At 42.7% G+C, this 23,449-nt stretch overlaps 1 protein-coding gene across 1 annotated transcript; it reads left to right on the plus strand.

The window, feature by feature from the left end:
* Positions 1 to 284: 284 nt before the first annotated feature.
* Positions 285 to 17,967, plus strand: p2rx7 (purinergic receptor P2X, ligand-gated ion channel, 7). Its single transcript, XM_030059714.1, has 13 exons — positions 285 to 536; positions 1,715 to 1,862; positions 1,943 to 2,014; positions 2,221 to 2,293; positions 5,799 to 5,895; positions 6,791 to 6,871; positions 7,365 to 7,548; positions 10,029 to 10,258; positions 10,358 to 10,448; positions 11,888 to 11,953; positions 13,168 to 13,272; positions 15,224 to 15,331; positions 16,629 to 17,967. The coding sequence occupies exons 1-13, from the start codon at positions 418 to 420 to the stop codon at positions 17,106 to 17,108; spliced, it is 1,854 nt and encodes a 617-aa protein (XP_029915574.1). The 5' UTR covers positions 285 to 417; the 3' UTR covers positions 17,109 to 17,967.
* The last annotated feature ends 5,482 nt before the right edge of the window (positions 17,968 to 23,449 follow it).

Here is a 23,449-nt window from a genome sequence, read left to right on the forward strand (position 1 = left end):
CTGGGAATATCCAAGGTTTTTGTTTTTCTTTCTTTTCCTAAGAAATTTGCGAATTTAATCTCGTAAATTCAGAGTTTTTTTCACAGAATATCATCCTCCTCCCCTCCTTTTTTTTTTTTTTTTTTTTTTTAAACTCCCCACAATGGTCCTGATCCGCCGTCACAGTGAGGCTCCGGCCAGCTGAGTGAAAGCCATGGAGGAGGACTTGAAGTGCTCCTGTTTGAAACTGCATATTCTGCCTTTAAAGGGTTCAAAATGGGTTCAAATCAGGAGCTTATTGAGGAGTGTGAGGACGGAGCAGCGCCGGGCAGCGATCAGCTGAAGTGAGAGCAGCTGCAGGAGTCTGGACATGTGACCCGGCCACAGGAAGGAGAGGCGAGCCTGAGTCAGAGGCAGATTCCTCCCCCGCAAGACGACATGTCCTGCGTCCTGCCCGGCCTGTGCCAGTACGACACCAACAAGCTGGTCCGGATCCAGAGCGTCCGGCTCGGATCGCTCAAATGGACCCTGAACGGCCTGATCCTCCTGGTTATCTGGTAAGTGTTGGGACCAAATGTCTGGCTCCGGCACCTGAGCCCGCCTCGCACTGCTTCTGCTCTCACTTCTTCTCAAAGTGTGTCTGACTGTGAAACGATGCTGCACAGCGGAAAAATCATCACTAACAACTTTAATGATAACCACAAGGATGTTTCCTCACGCGTTGCTGCATGCGCACTTGGAAATAGCCCTCATCAAAACGGCATTTCACAAAAAAATGAATAAATAAATAACAAATACTACAACATTCCTGTGGGGTCGCCTTAAGGCGTGTCTGCGACTCTCAATGAAGTCAGTCAGCATGATGAGTTTTCCATCCCAGAGAATTACTACGGTACAAAATATTCCCACAAAATAATCCTGAAAGTGTGTCTGTAGTTTGCAGCTGCGATGTAAAGTTTACAGTGAATTTTAATCACAGGCTGCTGCGTGGTTTTGTCTTATTCCTCATGGTGTCACTGTGATATTCAGTTCTCCTATAGTTATTTAGAGTAGATACACTGTGTCTGTGGTAAGTTTATATTAGTCCTTATAGTACTTAGTGTTTTTTGATATCTCCTGTGCTATCAGTAATATTGCCATGGGGTGTCCAAGTGCGTCTGTAGTGATTTTATAGTGTCCTTATCATATTTTATTCTGTTTATTAAAACCTCTAAGGCTATCTCTATAGTATTCCCAATGGGACGTACTGTGTTCCTGTGATATTTGTATAATATTGTAGGGTTAAGATGAGTTTTTATTCAGGTGTCATGACTTGCTCATGCCTTTATATTTATGTACAGCTGCAGAAGTGGTTTTGCAGATAATGCAGTTTGAAACAGGAGGGCACATCACTCAGTTACTGATGTTAAGGATGAAGCTGAGGAAGACTAAAACCCCTCAGCTTCATGCCAAGACTAACCAATAGAATTAAGGTGTCGCTTTGAACTGCTAGTCTTGAATCTGGTGTTTTGATGTCAAATGTTTACAAAATCATGAAAAATGCAGTCGAATGCTCCTGTGTTTTTGGTTATGATGGTAAAAGAGTTGCTGAGGGCATTTCTAAGTTCTGCTCTTTTCAGAATTTAGTGGCGTTCATCTTCTTTCACCGCAGAATAACAGGGTGGGCTGTGCTCCCCTTTGAAACCGCATAGTCTGCCTGTAAGTTTTTACTTTTTCTTGCATCTTTTTTTTGTAGCATCATGATGCTGTGGAACAAAAACTACCAGGTGTTCGACCTGGTGGTCAGCTCCGTCACCACCAAGGTGAAGGGTGTCGCCCAGACCCGCCTGCCCGGTCTGGGTGACGTGGTCTGGGACGCTGTGGACTACAGCGGGCCCTCACAGGTGGGTGCTGGTTCTTCTGGGCGCTGAGGGGAACATGGTCCTTCAGGTGAATCTGAAGAATCCATTTTTTCTTCTTTCAGGACAAGAACTCCTTCTTTGTGGTGACCAACGTCATTGTCACAATGAACCAGAAGCAAGGAAAGTGCCCAGAGGTTATTATTATTAGTACGATTACTATTTCTATTGCTATTTGTAGTAGTAGAAGTAGTTTTACTAAGACCTCCAGTTATGTGACAGTTATTGAAATAGCACAGTAATTAAACAATACATTTTTAGTTTATCGGTAATAAAACAATGATTGTGATCAACGGTCTGGATGTTAAAACCCTCTAATTTTGCAGTCGTGTTTACATTGCAGGTTCCTGCTAGCGGCCGACTGTGTCATACTGATAAAGACTGTGAGAAAGGAGCCTGGGACCAGAAGAGCCATGGTAAACCTCTGTGTCCACTCTGTTCCACTGCTTTTTTTTTTTTTTTTATAATTTCATATCACTGTATTGGCTCCCGGTAGCACCAGTAGCACCCCGGCTGGCCCATAGCACCAGGTATCACCCATTCTCACCACTGGCATTTGGTACACCAGTTTACTTTAATTTAATATTAATGCACATGATAAAAACACATTATACAACAAGTATAAATAATAGGTGCATAACATAGAGATTGGGAGGAGAGAATAATGACTAAAAAATGTCAAAAAAAACAAAACAAACAAAAAAAAACAGTAAGAGTGTTGTGTTGGCTTCATAAGCAGTTTGAGGATCAACAGATGAGTTTCATAATCGGTCACTGTTTGGTGTCCATGATTTGAAGAAGTAGAAACTTTAATCTGTCTCTTCCTCCAGCTGCAGGCCCTCAGGCAGGATTGCGTCATGTAGTTTGAGAATTGAGTAATAGCTCAAAATGTGAAAGATTAAAAGTTGCTTCCTTTTGAAATGTGTGTAATTTACAAGAAGTCACACCTACACTGACTGAATAATGATGAGAATGATCATGTTTAGACGAGATCCTCACCCTCTGAATACATGCAGTTCATACAGCTGCATCAGGCTGCTGCACACTTCATCAGTTAACTGTATGAATTTCTCAAAATATGAAAGTCGTCTTTACCCAGAAATAAAGCAACGTCAGTAAACTTAGGCCACGTTCAGACTGCCAGCCCAAATCCGATTTTTAGCCCATCCAGATTGAAACTGGATGGCTCTTTTGTAGTCTGAACAGTCACAAATCACATGAAATCCTATTTTTGCAAATCTGATCGAAACCACATTCGGGAGGTAGTTTCAGATCGTATTTGGACAGATGCGTCTGTGTCTGAACAGCTCCAAACACTCAGATCGGTTTTGACTGTCCGTGACGTCACTCTATGCGACGCAACAGTGCGCCAGACCACAGAGCGACAGTCAAGGTGCGCGGAGCAACGGAATGAAATGGAGCAGACAGAAGAGGTAGAGGTGGTAGTCTCCTCCGGCATTGGACATGTCTGATGCGTCTTAGATGCTCTACACCTCTACTGGACAGTGACAAGGCCAGAATACTTATGGGACCAACCTCCATGTTTGTTGTTGTTGTTGTTGTCGTTGCCGCTGTCACAATTATATGACGTCACGCACTACGTGCGCTGGATGACGCCTCCGTGCCAACGTCGTTGCTACAGTAACCTGTCAGATCGGTCAATGATGTGGCCCAGTCTGAACAGAGTCAGATTTGATTTGGACACTTGCTAAAAACAGTGTGAACAGTCAGCCCTAAAAATCGGATTTGAGAAGGAATCTGATTTGAATCAGATTCGCCTGCAGTCTGAACGCGGCCTAAATGTCTGGAAGCGGTGATGAGGTTCAGCCATCAGCATCGATCGCTGCCATTTGTTAGGTAACTCTTCTGAAATTCCCTCTCTAGTTATGACTCAGGACTTCCTGTGTGGAGAGGATTTCGCCGCAGTGACCAAACTGAACGCCAGAACTTAATTTGGACAAATGGGGCAAAATCTACGGCCATGCGTCATAAATATCGGGATGGGACGCTCTTTTCTGTTGCTGCTCTTCGAAAGGCTTTACGGATGGTTTATAATTGGGTTGTAAACACTTAATAAATCGTTATAATAATAAAACAATTATGATCAAGTTATAACAGTTTTCATACATCGATGCAAGCTACCGAGGATGGCTGACTGACAGGGACAAGGCAAATGAAGCTAAGCGACCCAGCTAACACATAACTTTCCCATAACGTTCCCATAACGTTCCCATAACGTTCCCTCTGGTTTTTAGTCGGTAACTCTCCCACAGCGTTCCAAGAATGTTGTGCAAATGTTTTTGTTCGACGTCACGTTCCCAAATTGTCCTAATAAGCAGATGAGGTAACGTGTTTTGGGAGTAATTTTGAGGTTCCCTGTTGCTAGGGTGTTTTAAGAACGTCGTGCGAATGTTTTTGTTCTTCGTCACATTTTCTTCTTTGTCCTGGGAACATAACGATAACGTTCACTTTATGTCAGAAAAACCTTAACCGTTTAAACATCTAGGGAATGTTATACAGGAACAAGAACAAATGACATCGTTGTCGACATTTTGGGAACCAGATTTTTCTAGCTGGGTAGCAACATCTGAGATTTAACAGAACAGAAATAATAATCAGAAACAGACTATAATCACACGGCGGCCATGTTCCTCCGACATCTCACTAAGGGTGGGAAATATTTACGTTGCACTGCTGTGTTCCAGGTTCTATCTTTGATAAACTTGTGGAATCTGACAAATTGTCATTTCAACACTTCTCGATTGATAAAAAATTGAAAAAACAATGTCTAGTAAAAAAAAAAAAACAGATGGACTTAGGGCCATATTTCAAGGTAAAACAACATATTTAATCACCTGTTAGCTACTGCTAGACAACAGCTAGCCTAATGTTAGCGTTCAACTACTGTCTATCAAGCTAATGTTGCCATTTAATAGTGTGTTACACGATACGATAGGAAAAATGTAAATAAATTATGAAATATCAGTGAACTCCTTGGACTCATGTCTTTTTCAATCCACCAGCTAAAGTCTGGAGGTTAAGCCCGCTGACGCTAGCAGAGTAACGTTAGCTGTGTAACGTTAGCTGTCCTGCTGTGTTTTCGCTAACCTCAGAAACGCTCTGGCTAACTCAGTAACGTTACATAATTTTACACTCTTTCATCATTTAATTCAAAGCTGGGCAAGTGGAATTAAAAATGTGTCCAAGATGTTTGTTCATATTTTATAATAATTTACGTCTTACCTCTTGTATCATGTTACGCTTTCAAACGGTACCGTTAGCTCGGAAGTGGTTCGTGCACAAATCTGTTGTTTTACCCTGAAATATGACCCAATGTCCGTCCATGTTTTTACTATCAATTGTTTTCTCAGTTGCTGATAAATCAAGAAGCGGTGAAATGATGTTTTGTCAGAACACGATCAGAAAATTGGTCGACGTGTGAATCTGGTCTTTAGATGCAGCGCCACATTAACTTGATGCTGCCAAACACCGAGCCAGCATCGATGTAAGGAAACAGTGTTATGAGAACTTATTATCAAACATTCATAAACGCTGTAAAAAGTGGCGCTGAGACACTGAACTGCCTCTTTTTTTTAGCTCGTCCCGGGAACCGCCGGCGTCTGTTTCCACAAGAGGCAGAGGAATTTCTGAATGACGTGTTAAAGCTTCACACCAGAAGTTGCTCCCTTTTCTTTACCACTTAAAAAACTCAGGTTATGGGCAGCAGCTTTGGGGCAGATGGGAGTCCAGTGTCTCGGCTGCTGCAGGGATCAAACCTGTGGGCTTTTCCCTCGCGGGTTGAACATGACCTAACAGGGTTCAACAACTCAGAAAAGAGAATTTAACTGTTGAGGTGCAAAGTTGCTGTGCAGGACGTCCCGGCACAGGTTTCCACAGCGGCTGCTTGTCGTTCCGCTGCAGGGGTCCAGACGGGCTCCTGTGTGAGGGCCGACGGGGCGAGGAAGACCTGCGAGGTGTCGGCTTGGTGCCCGATAGAGACCAAGACTAAACCACCAAGGTAACAGTGACACCAAAACACCTTCAACCTGCCGCCTGAGTTCAGATCCACAGGCTGTCAGTAGGCAGGTTTCCATCCACCTGTTTTTATTTGCGTTGTCATTTTGCGTAAAATTCGAAAAAATCTCCAAATATGATGGAGAATTAGCGCCACCTATTGCTTATCTCGATGAACCGACTTCAAATATTTGCATAACAGAAGTGGATGCAAACGCGCATAAATTCACATTTTGTTTTGCAGATTTTCGGAAAATTTGGTTAAAATTTGCGATATATTTGGATGGAAACAAGACCAGTGTGAGAAGAGATGCACTGAGAAGAAAAAAAAATTCAGTTCATCACTCAGAGTTGAAAACTGCAAATTAATTACTCTTGTGCTTGAGGGCTCACAGATTTCTGTAGCGTTTTCCTTTCATGCCGGTTGTTTTATCCGAGAAAACGATGGCCCTCGCAACTCAGAAAGAAACTCTTCAGATTCCCCTCAGCATCTGGACTCTGAAGAGACGTTGCTGTGACTTGGGCCGATTCAGAGGAAAACAATCTGGTGATTCTGGGCTAAAATCAGCAGGATTTCCTTGTTCCTGAATCCCATGTCAGAGTAGAATCTGATGAGGTGATCAGCTGCAGGCCTGAGACAAGGCCAGCAGGGGGCAGCGGCAGCACATGTGGAGCCTTTAGAAAACAAAAAAATAAGTATAAGAAGAAATATTTTTCCAAGTTTTTCCTTGTAAATTCACATCTTTAATTTTGGAAATTGTGAGTTTTTTTTTCTTAGTTTTGCTATGTAGTGAAAATGAGTTTAATTCCACATTTTAATAGCGAGTTAATGCTGTATTGGTGTTTGAACCCGTGGCTGTGCCGTGCAGTGAGATACGTCATGTGTCATGGTGTTGCAGGCCCGCTCTGCTGGCGGCGGCCGAGAACTTCACCGTCCTCATCAAAAACAACATCAGATTCCCTGCGTTTAACTACAATGGGTGAGTTTGATTTGTTGTTAATTTTCTGGTCATGATGAATGAAATTCCCAAATTGCCAGAGGCTGCTCATGTTTCTCAGATCCCAGTGTGCCAGCCTGATGCTCGGCTATGAGGACAGGCTGATTTGATGATTGTGGTAATAAATGTGCAGTTGTTATCAATTTAGTGCCCTGAAAGAGTTCTAGTAGTAAAAAGACATAGATAATATTGATAATATCAATATAAAGTGATATAATAAAACAATATTATGTAAAAATGGTGAGTAAAATAGTCTTGAGAAGTGGTTAAACTGCTGACATTTGAAGTATGCTTAACAGGATTTATATTTAATAAGGATGAAATGTTCTCATAATATTCCATAGGAAATGCATGAGTGATTTTTTTTTTTTTTTGATTCCCATGTTGCATCTAAGGGTTTAAGCACCTGCCTGTTTTTTTTTTGTTTTTTTTGTTTTTTTTTTGAAACACGTGTTATGTTGTATTACATGATCAGTGACTTCTGTCGACCTCTGCTGGTGGCCAGTAGGAATTACAACACCAGTGACTTGAGTGGGTGGCACAGAGCTGCCCGACTCACTCGCCCCCTTGACCTACGGAGGCCTGTAGCTGCCAAAAACACCAGACTCTCAGTTCCTCAGTGGAGGCGAGGAAGAGACAGAACTAGAGCAGAAATGCAACCGAAACCTTGAACAGGGAGGTGAAAAAAACACCGTTCAAGTTGTGTTTTTGTCACCACAAGGACTTTATATCACAATTCATACTGCAGTTGATGAAAAATCTCTTTGTAAATCATTTTTTTTTTCTCAATTGTGTGTCTTGTTGCTCTTCCGTCATCTTGGCTATTTTTGTTTACCTCACCTGCAAGAAGCGGGATTTTTCCCTTTTTTCTGTGGTTCTGATCTTTGTATTTTCATGACTTTTGCATGTTATCATCATAAAACTGAGTTAAATATTTTACAAAGAGCTGCACCTGTGTTTTCTGTAAGATGTCTCAAACAGCCTGCCTCTCCACTGGAGCGCAGACTGATGTAATTCTTCTCAGGCTGGTTGGTCTTTAACAACAACTCGATTATGTCTCGTCTTCAGTGTCAAAACGTTTTTTCTTCAAAGAAGGTAAAAAAAAATCTACAATCGGGATGAAGTAATCATACTTATTCCCAGAAATGCATTGGAAATGAGTATAAATGTGTTGAAACGAGGCAGATCAGCCACCAGAATCAAGAAAATGGCGCTTGATTTAAGAAAATTCTGGAGGAAAAGTTGAAATGAGCAGGATTATCTCGTCCCACTGGTAGATTCGTTTCACCTTTGAAGAAAAACAAGATTCGAACAATGAAGATGAGACTCTTAAGGTTCTTAATTATTAACAAACCACAATTAATTATCGGGCCGCATAAAAGTTATTCAAGGTTGGCAGGTTCCCAGTGATTTGTACAATCGTCTGTTTTCACCAAACAGTCGACGTTCACTTTCACAGGAAGAGGGAACTGAAAGTGAAAATCCTCTCATCCGGTAAAACGAGCGGTCCAAAAAACATGGCGAAGTTTGTCCAGGCAACATCAGGTTTCATCACAATAGGAGGTTATATCAGTTCTTTGGACAAGGAAACGGTATTTTGCGATATCAGAAAGTCAGCCACAATTCGATCTTGATTTGATTAAATTCAAAGGCCTTTGATAGATAAAAGACAGTATTATTATGTCCACTGAAGTCAGTCTGTTACATCACAGTGGGGTGTTTCTGCTGCAGCTGCTCGGCCTCATGTTTCCTGAGGACTGTGTCTCGTGCTGGGATTGTCTGCATGTGACCCGTCTCAAAACGTTTCCACACGGCTGATTTATTCATGAGCTGGTCACAGCTGTGATTATCTGCCTGCCGATCACACTGTTTGAACGTTTAGGACAATATGGATTGATATTTTCACTTAGTATTGATTGTGTTGCATCCTTGATCATAAGATTGATCCAGATTGATGGATTGTTACACCGCTGGGCAACAAGCTGCCAAATCTGCTGTCCACAGCGCTGAGACAGCTCCTTCCTGTCCCATGTTGATGTCAGCCAGGTTAATATCACCTTGGAGCAGGAAGACGATTAACACATGGGAGATTTTAAGAACATTTTTATTATTCAAAATAATTATGATTAGAGTTGTTTTGTGTTGTCTTGTGAAATACTGAGTAGCTTTTTAAAATGCAAGGCCTCCTCTGGTAATTAACCCTCCTGTTATGTTCAAATTTACCAACATCTTTTATGTTTGGGCTCAATTTGACCCCAGCAGTTTAAACCTCCACAAAATTTAATTAAAATTGTTATCAAAGTTTATGTGTCAGGTACTTTATGTTTCTTTGTCGACGACCTAAATAAAGCATAACTCCCCCCACCCTCACTTATACATCCAGTATTTCTATTACACGACTATGGAAAAATATGCAAATTACCATAAAATCTCACTGATTGACCTAAAATTTGAAAGAAATGTTATTTTTTGGTGTTTTAATGGCTTTATATTATTTCTAAGTACAGATTTTTGTTATTTATAACCGATACGTTACAAAGTGTGTAGAGGACATTGAAAACATATCATCATGTGAATTTCATGTTTACCAGGTAGTACCCATTACATTAGGAAAACTCATTAAACATGAAGTAAAAAAAATGATCATCAATCATTTATTTAGAGACGTTAAACATTGAATGGGGTCAAATTGACCCCAAACATAATAGGAGGATTAAACAAATGAACCAACCTGAGTAGGTGGTCATTCTTTAGGTTGACTGTTCATACACCTGCATATTCAGGTGTAAGAAAGAGTGTATATACATACGCAGCCTATCGTGGCAAAAATTCATTGCTTGGTTTTAAGAGCTTTGCCCTCGCTGGTGCAGGATGATGTCGCTGTTCAAGATGCTCTGTTTTACAGGAGCTAGAGGTCATGTGAGGTCATTCGATGGAGGCTTTAATCTAAACTGGAGGGTTAAGAGCCTCAGATGAACGCCTGCAGTGTGACTGAAGTTGAAGTTTGCTGGATAAACCGCAGTGATAATAAAAGTTACCGGAACTCGATTTAAAAAAACTGAGATATTGGTATTTTGTAGGCAAAACTTTTGAGACACTAAACGTCTTCATCAGATTAGCCGTCACTTTTTCTCCGAAGGAGGATCAGAAACTCATCCGGTGTAAATCTGCTGAGTCCCTGCGCAGCCTGCAGGGGTTTGTGGGTAAAACCTTGTACCGCTGTCCGCCACAGGGGGGCGTCATTGGCATCCAGATCAAGTGGGAGTGTAACCTGGACCGGCTGGCTCAGCGCTGCCTGCCCAGATACTCCTTCAGACGGCTGGACGAGAAGGAGAGCAACAAGACCCTGTACCCCGGCCTCAACTTCAGGTCAGGTCAAAGGTCACGGACCCTGTGCACAGCTCTCTATGTGTTATCTTCTGAATGCAGTGTCACATTTATTACCTCTTTAATATATTTTCTGCTCAGGTTTGCAAAGTACAAAATGGTGAACGGGGTTGAGGAGCGCACGCTGTACAAGGCCTTTGGCATCCGCTTCGACGTCATGGTGTTTGGAAAGGTGGGCTCTGTCTGCATCCCACCGCACAGCCTCCATCCTCTCTTTCTCCCCAGTTTTGGCCGTTTTCATGTACGACTTTACATTTTTAATTCAATCTTTATCTAACCATGAAAGTCCCGGTGAGACGGAGGCCGGTCTGAGCCGACACGAGAGCGGCGATGCAGCAAACACAGAGAGGAGCTGAGCACACGCCTGCTAACGCTGTCTCAGAGGGACTCTAGTTTCCTTTTTTATTAGTGTATGGAATCGCCAGTTTTTATTTATTTTTTTCCAATCATGCAAAGTAGCTCATAAGAAATATTCACTTCCGCAAAGGGCGGGTATTCAAAGTTAGAAAAATGAACATTTAGTGAATAAAAGCAAAACTAAACAAGGTGGCACATCACAGAGATGAGAATCAAATCCGCTACAGATTACACAGAGTTTACGCTCTTAAATGTAATTTGTAACCTATTTCATTAGATTACCAAAGTCAAGCAGCCTCTTCTAAATACTCTAGATTACTTTCAGAATACTTCAAAAAAAAAAAAAAAGTTATGCAAGTACACCAAACACAAATGTGGTTTGTTTTTGCTGTTTATAGAAAAATGGTGCAGTTTCCTCGCCGGGTGTACTGTCCTGTGGTCGGTGGCTGTTTTTGCGGCTTTTAAAAAAAAATCTGTGTGGAAAATATACGCCTGTATTTTAGAGCAAATAAAACAAAACAAATGAAGTAATCCCTTCGAATAATCTATTTTTAAAAGACGATCTGTATCAGCTGTAACTGTGTCATTATTTTTTTTTGGCCCTAACACGGCGTCATACAAACAGACATATGAGAAACGGTGAACTGGCGCCCCCTGCTGTTTGAAGTAAGAATCCCCAGCCGGGTTGCAGCAACGGAGAAAATCAGCCACATGGACTTTATTTCTCAGTGTTGTTATTAAGTGACACTGTGAACCTTTCACCTGTTGTGTGATTTTTTTTTTTTTTTTTTTTTTTTCCTCACTGTGCAGAGAGCCTGCGTGTTCAGCCATCTTTCTGCAGAGTGTCTGTAGCTCACAGTTTGATTTAAATTCCTGGCCGGGCCTTCGTCAGTGTCTGATGAGCGTCTCGCCGAACACCTCCTGTAAAAAATGGCCTCCTCTCTGGCTGCTGCATTAATATTTTCTCCATTTTTCCTCTAAATCACATCCCGCTCTCCTTCCTCTACCTGCTTGCTCGTGTCTCACGCTTATAAAAAGATTTTCTGGGTATTTTGTCACGTCTGCTGCTCGTGGCTTTAATTATTCCACTCTTCACTTCTTTCTGCTTGCAGCGTTGGCGAGGGCTGGTTCAGCTGCTGTTTCACTGAAAGCTGCTGGGGATAAGATGCTTGAAATGTGAAATATAAGTGTAATATAAGTATAATTAATATGATAAGTGATTTTTTTTTTGGTTTTGTTTTGTTTTCTGTGCAGGCAGGACGGTTCAGCTTGGTTCAGCTGATCATCTACATCGGCTCCACGCTGTCGTACTACGCTCTGGTGAGACGCTCGCTGTCGCACAAACCGCCGTTTGTACGTTTCCACGCTGCCGTTCTGCGGCGAGCCGTGTCCTCACCGCAGGCCGCCGCTCCCACCACCGCCGCCGTGGAGGTTCAACCACATTCCAGCGTACACACCGATATTGATTTTTCACAGCCAATACTGATTATTAGTAATCCAGAACACCGATAACTGATACTTAGGGACGATATTTGTTTGTAAAAAATTTGACAATTGATGATTGTCAAATTTTCATCTGAAAATGATTAAAAGGTCAGGGTATACTGGAGCAGATTTCTTGTGTTTGTCATGCCTGTGGCTGTGTTCAAACGCCTTTTTAACTCCGGTAAAACTGAAAGGAAAATTATACCTCCTCAGGTCAGTCAGGACAACACACTACCAATTACCAATTCAGTGAAAAAGCAAATTAAAATTGTACTCGTATTCTTGGAAACGATGCTCTGCCACCTTGCTGTCGCTCCGCTCCTTTCAGACGGAGAGGCAGAAGGATGGAAGAAGAAAAGTTAAAGTGGGACGAGGCGGCAGAAAAGCAGAGAGGGGGCAAATTAAATACAGATATTAGATTTGCTACTTGTGAGATTAGATTTGACATCATGGCTTTAGTGTAATTTGATTTTATTTTAGTTGATAATGGTAATACACTTTTCAGAAGCAATCTTAATAGCGTGCTTTACACAATTAATTAAAAATAGTAATAATAGTAAAATACATTTTTTTTTGGTTATTTCTAAGTTTAAAATATGAGGAAATACACCTGAAAATGCAGTGGTATAGGGATTTTAAAAAATAAAAATTATAAAACAGACCCTGAACAGGCATAGAAAGTGCAGTATTCTCCCTGAAAGCCAGTCGTAATATTGTCAGTGTGTTTTTATACATTTTTTTTTAAGTGTTAATGGATTCAAGGAGTTCAGGAGATGCACAGGAGGTTATTATTGGCTGAGCTGAGAGAAATATCAGGAATGTACCCGACAGTCGTATTGCTGATGTGGCCGTGGAGACGTTTACAAACCAGTCAGAGGATTTTAAAGTCTGCTCTGGAATGTATTGGTAAATGTGAGTTTTCCTGCGTTACCTGTGGCGGTGCAGCGGTACTGACAGCCCTGCCCCTGCCTGCTCAGCGTGTCGGGCTGCGGCGGTGGTCGATGTCGTGTCTAAACCCTCAGTAACGTGTTAACGTGTGTCGTCCTCAGACCACGGTGTTCATCGACTGGCTGATCGGCACCAGCTGCTACTCGATGGAGGCCAGACAGAACTACGCCGAGAGGAAAGTGGAGCCGGTCCAAGACAAACAGAAGGTGACGTATGGCTTCTGACGTGGCGTGGCGTGGCGTGGCGTGGCGTGGCGTGGCGTGACGTGGCGTGGCGTGACGATAAGATTCAGCTTCAGTGGGTCAGTCTGTAAAATCTGCCTCATCTCTTCTCTATTCCCCAGTTTCCCCAATAGGGATAATGAGTCAAGTTTAATCTTATTTTACATTTTTCTATATTTTTTCATTCATTCATTAATTTTTGGTGGTTTATCTGGGGCTGGGTCGCAGTGGCAGCCCAGTCGGTCTTTTCTCTGGCCACATCCACCTGCTCCTCCTGGAGGATCCCAAGGCGTTCCCAGGCCGGCTGGGAAACATAATCCCCCCCAGCATGTCCTGGGTCTGCCCCGGGGTCTCTACCCAGGCACTCCTGCCCAGAACATCTCCACCAGGAGGGGACCAGGAGGCGTCCTGACTAGATGCCCCTCCTGGAACCGCAGCCTTATCACAGTGGAGGGGTTTGCCTGCCCCCGTGACCCTGGGAGCCGTGCTGGCAGGAGCATGGTGCTCCTCGTAGAGACTCCCATGGCAGAGAGGCCCCTATGAAACCCCTATGAAAAGGCTCATTAGTGACTCAGGCACCTCGCCCAGATTAGGGAGACTGGGGCCCCCTCCTGGAGCCAGGCCTCCTGGAGCCAGGCCTCCTGGAGCTGGGGGTGCGGTTTCTCAGGCGAGCACCTGGTGGCAGGACCGGCCACAGATCCTCCACAGAGTCCAGCCAGGCTCAGCCCGAAGAGGTCACATGGGGACGCCCTATCGTAGGCTCACCACCTGCGAGAGGAGCAGTAGGGGCCGGGTGTGATGCCACACAGATGGTGGTTTGGGTTGGAGGCCCAGGCAGTCTATATTTAATTTGATTTGATTTAATTTAGTTTTACTGATTATATTTTATCAAGTTTTATTAATTTGATTTTGTTTATTTTTACTCATTTTATTGGAGCAGATTTGTATCAACAAGAAATATAATGACTAATTTCTGTAACTATAGTCACTCACAGTCATTGGTGAAAGGCCAATATGTGTCTGGTGTATTATACTCACTAAAAATCAGATGTTGGTCAGTCAGTGTTGGCAACATGACGGAAATAAGGATTTGAACGGCTTCAGGAGGCTGCATCTGTAAATTCTGCCTGGCCTTATTTCAAAGTGAGACCTTTGTTGTAGTGTGTGTGTGTGTGTGTGTGTGTGTGTGTGTGTGTGTTGTCTGGTTCCCTGGGTGTGATGTGGGTCCACATGGTGCTGAAATCTCCTCATTAGCGGCTCTGAGCTCCCCTGGGCTGCTGATCCACAACACTGGATTTGTATCTCTCCATTCACTTCCACAGCAAAACAGCTCCCAAGATAAAATAGCACTTTGAGCACAGAAACCAACACAGAGGATTGTGAAAATATAAACAACATCAAGTCCCGGTACCCATTTTAAGAGGAAATGAGTAGCCTTCTTTTCTTGTTATTATCCTGTTTGAATGGGAAAGTAGATCCGGCAGGTATCGGTGCATGGTAACCTTGTGTCAGGAAGAAACAAACTTTTACAGATAATTGTAATTACATGAAAAAAATGGGTACCAGGACTTGTTGTTGTTTGTAGTGTCATAATCCTCTTTGTTGCTGTTGGTTTCTGTGCTAAATGTGTTATTTAGGGAGCTGTTTTGCTGTGGAAATGGAATGGAAAGATTCCAGGTTGTAAATGTGGACGGTAATGTTTTGGGTTTTGTGTCTTTTTTTTTCCCCCAGTAATTTCTTCTTTTTTTTTTTTTTATCCAAAACAAATTTCTCTCATGCGAGACAATAAAGTAACCTTGACCTTTGACCTTGAGCAGCAGTAAAAGATATTTGTTCTTACATTTAGTATTTTCCTGGTCCTGCTACCATTTCTGTCCTGAATATGTAAACGTTTGTTCAGGCAGCTGAGCGGTGGTTTGATTGCCTTCTGTTGCAGTGTATCGTCTCCGTGTCCTTCGTGGATGAGAACCACATCCGCCTGGTGAAGAGATCCCAAAAGAAAAGTTTACAAGACATCAAGCCGATTTGTACACAGCCGTGCAAGGTCGGTCCACCGCGTGTGAGACATTTTGTCCCAAATCACAAAGTACAACATCATGGAAACAGTGATAACGGCAGATGACAGATGAACATGGCATAAATTTTAGATGCACCATGGAAGCATATTTATTTGCTGTTTTCAAAAGTAGCATTTGTTAGGATTGAAACCTCCTACGTCCTACGGTAACCTTTTTTTATTTACTTAAATCAGATTTGACATGTTTCTGTGTCAGAGTTTTCAACATCTCCTGCAAAAAATAAAATGTACAACATGCCATTGGTTACCTTGAGCCAGAGAAATGTTTTGCAGCTCCTCCCCCTCGGCATGATTTGCTTGCTAAATACAAAACAGTCATCTCTGTAACCACAGAAAAAAAAAGTTCATCCAAAGTTCATTCAAAGCAGCGCCACCTTGTAGCTGAAAGTCTGCAGCTTCAAACTGGAGCTCAGAGGCAAAATAATCCAAGTTAAGCCAACAAGAGCTTCATGAGAGTCAAATGCAGCCCTCAGTTCCATCCAGAAAACCTTTGGTTGCGCCCTCTAGTGGTCAGAAATCGCTTGGTGCAGCTTTAAGGGCCCCGTTGATGTATTTCCTGTTCCAGTTTTATTTGAAAGTATAGCTGGATGAGAGTGGATGTTTAAAGATTTGTGAAGATTTTATTGGTTGAATTTTTAATTTACAGCCACCAGTGCAGGATGATGTCACTGTTTAACCCTCCTGTTCTGTTCAAATTTATGAACATTTTATGTTTGGGGTCAATTTGACCCCTGCAGGTTAAACCTCCCCAGAATTATTATAATTAAAATTGTTACCAAAGTTTATGTGTTGGGTACTTTATGTTTCTTTGTTGACGACCTAAATAGCCCTTTAAATAAAACATAACTCCACCCACCCCCACTTATACATCCAGTATTCCTGTTACACCACTATGGAAAAATATTCAAATCACCATAAAATCTCACTGATTAACCTAAAATTGGAAAGAAATATTAGTTTTTGATGTTTTAATGGCTTTATATTCTTTCGAAGTACAGATTTTTGTTATTTATAACCGATGTGTTACAAAGTGTGTGCAGGACATTGAAAACATATCATCATGTCAATTTCATGTTTACCCGGTAGTACCCATTACTTTAGGAAAACTCATTAAATATGAAGCAAAAAAATATGTTTAATCATTTATTTAGAGACGTTAAACATTGAATGGGGAGGTGTAGGAAGCAGAAGTCATGTGAGGTCATTTCATTGGGACTTTAAAAATTGTTAATTGTTGTATTATTTCAATGTTTGTTGTTGCCAGGAGGACGCAGGACACCTGCGAGCCATGGTGTGTGTGCTCCAGCCGGCCCCGGCTCCAGCCTCCTCCTGGGGCCGCCCGGGCTCCGCTGGTCCGGCCTGGTGTCGGTGCGGCTGCTGCGTCTCCTCCGCCCTGCCGCAGGAGCACCTGTGCTGCAGGCGCACCGACGGCCCCTGCATCACCTCCGCCCCTCTGTTCGAGCGGCTGGTGTTGCGTCGGGACGTCCTGGAGGCCGTCCTGATGTACCGGGACCCTCTGTGTGCGCCGGCCGGGGAAGGCCTGACCGCCGTGCTGCGTCACTGCGCCTACGGGCAGTACATCAGCTGGAGGTTTGGCGTCCCGCCCGCTGACAGCCACCCGGCCGTCCCCAGCTGCTGCGTGTGGAGGATCAGGGAGGAGTACCCCAACCCGGACGGGCGGTACAGCGGGTTCAGGCCGGCGAAGGTGGCGTCCACGCGGTCCTTCTCTAACAAAGAGCCCTGAGGAGAACATTTGAACGTTTGTGCGCCAACAGAGAGCAGGGACTCCCCCGCCGACTGACCTACTAACAGCACGTATGTCTAACCTGTCTCACAAAGGAGAAACGGCAGTAACTTCTTGGCTCTAGTTGGCGGAGGACGGGGTTTAGTCAGTGTTTTCAGCCAGCGTCAGGTCAGAGGAGGATAAGAGGGTGAAGAATAACCCCTTTCTGAGTCAACAAATCACCACGTTTTCAAAGATCGTCTTTCAAGTGATTTGGCTGAGCAGTAAAAATATCTCCGAGGCCATTTTTCTCAATTTTACACTCACAAGCAGTTACTGCCTTTTGCCTTTATAGGGCAGGAACAGCATTTAACATTACTAACATGCTCAGACAAAGGATTTATCTTGCCTGGAATGTGTGCCCATCCATTATATCATATGGAAAAATGAAGAGATTTGTTCCAACGTGGGATATGCACCGTTTGAGAAAACACACTTCAAAACTCAGACAGATTACGGCTCTATTATTTAAAGAAGAGTAGATTTCTTAAGCCCACGGTTGACAAAATTACAGACATAATCTTCTAAATTACAGAGACTGATGCACTTCAGGCGATGCTTTTTCTGTTCTCTTAATTGACATATTGCATTTTGGGGATGAACTCTTCACTCCAATATTTGTAATCAGTCTCTTGGATTATTCATGGAAGAACAGAGAACAGGCAGACGGTGAACTGGAGTGTAGAGCGCTCGTCTGTCTTCATTTGCATCCACTTGAAATCTTTTTGTACGATTCTTTCCAAGAAAAAAAAAAAAAAAAAAAAAAAAGAGGCGTCTAATTGAAAATAGACCGATACTGTGCAGTTGTTGTGATCCTTAACGAAGCGGCAGACGAGCCACACGAAAGGCAGAAACTTCCTGCGAGCTGAAGTCGAGTGTGGGAATCCGCCGGTTTTTGCACCCGCAGCCGCCTCTCATTTACTCGGGGAGCAGATTACAGCACCTGTGGTCCAAGCATGAGCACCTCACCTGGAAAACTAATCCTTAAAGGGCTCCTCTTATAGGAAATGACCTGTTTGTATTCACATGTGAACTGTACGATGGCGTGTTGGAGCCGCTGGAGGAAGAAAAAAAAAATTATGGAGTCGGGGGAGAGGGGGAACATTTAAAATGTCAGAATTTCCGTGATTAAAATCGTGAATTTCCAAGTTTGGATGCTGATGAGAATGTTGTGATTTTGGGCTAAAATCACCAGGATTTCCTTCTTACCAAGTCTTGTTTTTCTCGTAAATTTGGGACTTTATTACATCAGAATTTTCATGCTTTTTTCCTCATAAATTTGTGAGTTTCTTCTTATAAATTTATGACCCTAGTGTTGATAATTCTGAGTTTTTTTTGTTTGTTTTTTTTTGAGAATATTACCGTTTTGTCCCCAGCTCTGTAATTTTTTCCTCCTGTAATGGCCGCAATACGCTGTCGTACAAATTTGATGTTTAATGAAGATATCGTTGATTTTGTTTTGTTTTGGGTGGTTAAAGATATATTTTCAAAGTTAAAACCTTTTCACGGGCAGTTTCAAACTAACGGCAGCAAACGCATCACAGCTGGACTTGGTCCTGATTGGCTCCCTTGCCGACGACTTACAGAAATCCAGCCAATCAGTTTGCAGCATTTTGACCCGGCAGGTTTACCTTCATTTCAGTCACGAGTCTGAGCCTTCAGATTAACTCAGTTTAACTAATTAAAACTAAATGACATGTACATTTATATTCAAAACATCATGAAGAACATTATTCTAATCCTGAGCCAGGAATAGATATATAAATATAATCATGTAAACTGAAGAATGAGACCTTAACTGTGTTCAGTGTAACAGTTTTTGTATTTTATTTAGCATTTTTTACATTTAATTAACAGGAAACATAATCTTGAAATCAAACTTTACTGATGCAAGTTTACTAAAATCACTTGTGGCACTTCATGGTAGCACACAGAATATTTAAGGCAACTTCAAATAACTGTAAAAAAAAAACAACAAAAAACAAAAACAAAAACAAAAAAAACTGTAAAATCAGCGCTCTGTGCCACATTCCTCCCGGGCATTTATTACCGTGTCCCAATCAATATGATCGGATCGATCACATAAGGGAAATGGGTCATAAAGGGAAATTAAAGGCAGAATGATTAGGATTTATTGGTTGCGGTTTGTAAACACAACACTCACATGTGGCCCCTCCTCCCTGGCTTGGCTAACCACAGTGAGTTTTTTTTCCTAGGATGGCGACGGAATGAAATGACGGCACAAAATGTGAAACAATCCATCGCCATCCTAGGAATTTGACCTTCCGGCACCTGACCATCAAGAAATAGGCTAAGGCCGTGTCTCTGCAGACACACACACACACACACACCAACACACACTTCTAGTGAGTCTTAAGAGATGAAGGAAAGGGTTTTTTTTTTTTTTTCCAGAAAATCCTTAATATTTATTTCTTCGAGGAATTTTGCCTTTTCAGAACCAAACTCTTAGTGATTCTGGTTCTTGCACCTGGTGTGGAAAATTTTCAGCTCTTTCTTGGTGTGTGTCACCACCTGTCCCATCATGCTCTGCACACACACACACACACACACACACACACACACACACCTCTGGCTTCTCGTGCACAGTGAATGGAGGAGCTGTTCGCCTTGCTGAGTTGTGTCTGTGCTGACAGAGATTCATGCCGGGGGATTATGGGAAGACAAAGGCAGCTTCAGAACGTGCAGGCAGCTGCTCGGAGCGCGGAGCGCGGCCGCCGCTCGCACTCCAAAACAAGTACATCCATCTCACGCGTACGATAGCAGCTCTAATTTATCACGTCAGAACATGGCAGCAGACGTGGGCCGGCGTTCATCATCGGCCGCTCCTGGTACGAGCGAGACACGTTACGTTTCAATCCGGCCTGTTGATGCCGTCGGGCGAAGACCTCGTATCTCCACGATGTCAGAAACTAAGACAAAATATCTGCTCAAACTGACTTTTTTTTTTTTTTTTTTGTTTTGTTTTTTAATCCAGTGGGCCTTTGTGTGTGTGTGTGTGTGTGTGTGTGTGTGTGTGTGTGTGTGTGTGTGTGTGTGTGTGTGTGTGTGTGCGTGTGTGCATTTAATGGAGTTACGGGGTTTTCACAGGACATCAGTGCTATGTTAATGTGTTGAAAAGTTGAACAAACCTTCACTGTCCCAAATCAGTCACGTGTGTGTGTGTGTGTGTGTGTGTTATAAAACCTTCAAATTAAAGGTACGTTTTTGTTTTTTTCATCGTGTGGCTTTTCATTTCAGTTTGATTTGTGTTCAGAAAGAAACTCTCCGCCTCCCTTCCTGCTGTTTTAGTTGACTTAACAAACATGAGATTAAACAAGGTAGACCATGTTAAAAAAAAAAAAAAAAAAAACCTGGGTGCCTTTTTTTTGTTTTTACACTTTTTCAAGAAATATTTCATTTTTATTGAAATGGCTGGCATTGATTGATACCTCATACAATATTTATTCATCTTATAACCTGAATATATTATAAACATACGGGAACTCTATATTCCTGTGAACTGCTCTTGTTCATGGGAATAGACAGACAGGAGTTTGAATGTTGGTTTGTTTTATACATTACGGAGAAAAAAAACACCAAATGTTCTTTGTATTTTGCCTTATTTGCAAAAGTATCTGTTATTATTCAGAGATTTGGAAAAACTACATGAAATCAACAGCTGTTTTTCCAAAGACTTAAACTGTTTAAACAAACATAAAATACTTTGAGTGGTTCTACACCCCTAAAAGGAAGTGATGCATTTTCCATTCACACTTTGTTTTGGAATAAACAGAAGATGAAGAAAAGGGAAACTCAAAACTCCATCAAGAGGAAATCCAAGCCCCGCCCACACTGTTTGATTGACAGGTGATCTCTGGGAACGCCACAGCGGTGAACAATCAGATGGAGACCCTGAGACCCCGACGTGGTTCTCGCTGATTCCTACACTGGGAGATACGGACAAAATCAAAAATCATGATATTTTGAGCAAATACCTCGACATCGATGCTGGTGTGTTCATACGATGTTTAAATTTTTAAGATTTTTTTTTTTCCAAACAGTGATGTGGATGTGATGACCAAGAAGGTAAAGGCCAATAAAATAACAGCTACAACAGTCTGATGAGTTTCAAAAATGGCGTCTCTTTACCGTGCTGCAGCCGTTAAAACCAGAACAGACGCGTGTGATATTACAACATCCAAAATCCCAGATGAAATTGAGGCTTAAATCACGATGTTGATATTGATATATCGTCCGGCTGTACCAGTTAGCAAAATTTGCCAGTGGAAAAAGTGAAAATTCACTTGAAATAAGTGAAAATTACCTAGAAACAAGAAACAAATTTTGCCAATGAAACAAGCAAATTTTCACTTGAAACAAGAGACAACTGTCTAAAAACAAGTTACTTCTGAGGTGATCATGTCTTATTTTAAGTGTAATGAGATATTTTGACTAGAAATAAGACATTTTGACTTGAAATAAGACAAATAATCTTGGTAAGATTTTGAGTTTTTGCAGTGTAATACCCAAAGTGAATGTGTGAGGGCTTTACTGAAAAGGGCCAGGCAGGAGGTGTGTGTGCCTGATAATGTGCATCCTGTCATGACACACACACACACACACACTTCATGGATAGGAGCGATGCCTGTAAAGCTACAGCGTGAGGCGGGTGATGTCACCATCCTGTTGTCTCCTCCCTGTCAGTGGGGTCCCTGTGATGCCCTTGAGCAAGGCACCGAACCTCTGCCTGCTCCAGGTTGGTCAACAGCAGAGGACTGAGCTCTCACTGGGCAGTTTTCAGGTGTGTGTGTGTGTGTGTGTGTGTGTGTGTGTGTGTGTGTGTGTGTGTGTGTGCTGTGGAAAACAGGAGAGCACCCAGCAAAACGTCTCTGATAACTAAAGGCAGACTGAGCAGGATTTGTTGTTGTTTGTAAACTCAAAGTTCAAAGTTGGCCCCTCCTCCCTGACTAAGCCGACCGTCAGCGTTGAGTTTTCATTTCCTAGGATGGTGACGGAATGAACACTGTCGCTTTCCTAGGAGAAAAATTGTCCCACCGGCTCCTGCCTGTGTCGCTTCTTCCTTTTTCCCACATCCGTGACTTTCACAGCTTCCTGTTGGATGTGGTGCTGTCGGTCTGGCACTGCGAGTCCCAAGCTCAGCAAAACAAGAACAAGGGCAGCATCTCTGCAGACACACACACACACACACACACACACACCAACACACGCGGCGAGTGGCTCACAAGTCATGAGTCTATACTTTGATTGTTTTTAGGGAAAATCCTCCTCATTCTGCCTTTAAGGCTGAAAGCTGCACTGCAGATCCGGATGGAACCAAGAGGTGGAACGATGACTCACTTCTCACTTGGATGGTTCTGATGTGGAGCGAACAGAGAGAGCGATTTGCCAACGCCTTCTGCCTCAGATTTGATCCGTTTGAATTTTAGTTGATGTAAAAACAACCAAAAAAAGTTGAAAAATGCTTCCTCTCTCTAAAGATAAACACAAGCCCTTGTCCTGATGGTATCCGAGGCAAATTAAGTCTTGTGTAAGGTGATTCAATTCTCCGTTCTGTATTTTCAACATGTCTGAGCCCACAACATTTACCCAGCCTGTGGAAGCAGGGGTGCCGCTAGGAATTTTGGGCCCCATGAAAAAAAAAAAAAAAAAAAAAAAAAAAATATATATATATATATATATATATATATATATATATGGGCTATATACATTTACTCGATGAAGGTTTAATAATTTTATATTAGTTTTTACCTATTTTTTGGGGCCCCTGTCAGGCAAGGGCCCTTGGAATTGTCCTAACTTTTCCCCCATATACGGTGCCCCTGTGTGGAAGTCAGGCTCTGATTTCCCCTGTCCCTGAAGGCAGCAGCCCCAGAGCCTCTAATGGCTCCCGGCCTGTCGCCATCGCTGCTCTTCCAGAGAAAAGCTCTGAAAAGCTGGTGAAAGCAGAGCTGGTGTGGGACGGCCGGCATGCTCTCCACCCTGTGCCTGCAGGGCTCAGAGAGAGGAGATGAGGATGCTACACAAACCCTACTTAACCTTTTGTTTGTGCACCGAGAGGGCAGCGAAACCCGTGCCACATCGCTATTTATTGATTTCTCCTCAGCCTTTAATTCCGGCCGACCCCACATTTTAGTCATGAGGCTGTTGCATAATGGATTCTTTTGATGAACACAAAGGATGGAAGTGAGCCGTATATTTTATCAGCTTCATTATGCTCCTGCGCTGGATCACCCCGGGGCCCTGCTCGCTCACCTTTGACTTTATTTTCTCCACACAAACAT

This window comes from Myripristis murdjan, chromosome 9 (genome assembly GCF_902150065.1).
Source record: "Myripristis murdjan chromosome 9, fMyrMur1.1, whole genome shotgun sequence".
In the NCBI taxonomy this organism is placed as follows: Eukaryota; Metazoa; Chordata; class Actinopteri; order Holocentriformes; family Holocentridae; genus Myripristis; species Myripristis murdjan.

Bases quoted from the DNA above. Each gene is read 5' to 3' on its own strand.
- p2rx7 (XM_030059714.1), top strand. From the start codon at position 418: ATGTCCTGCGTCCTGCCCGGCCTGTGCCAGTACGACACCAACAAGCTG. The intron at 2,294-5,798 runs GTAAACCTCTGT...GTTCCGCTGCAG, and splicing joins CTGGGACCAGAAGAGCCATG to GGGTCCAGACGGGCTCCTGT. The intron at 10,449-11,887 runs GTGGGCTCTGTC...TTTTCTGTGCAG, and splicing joins ACGTCATGGTGTTTGGAAAG to GCAGGACGGTTCAGCTTGGT.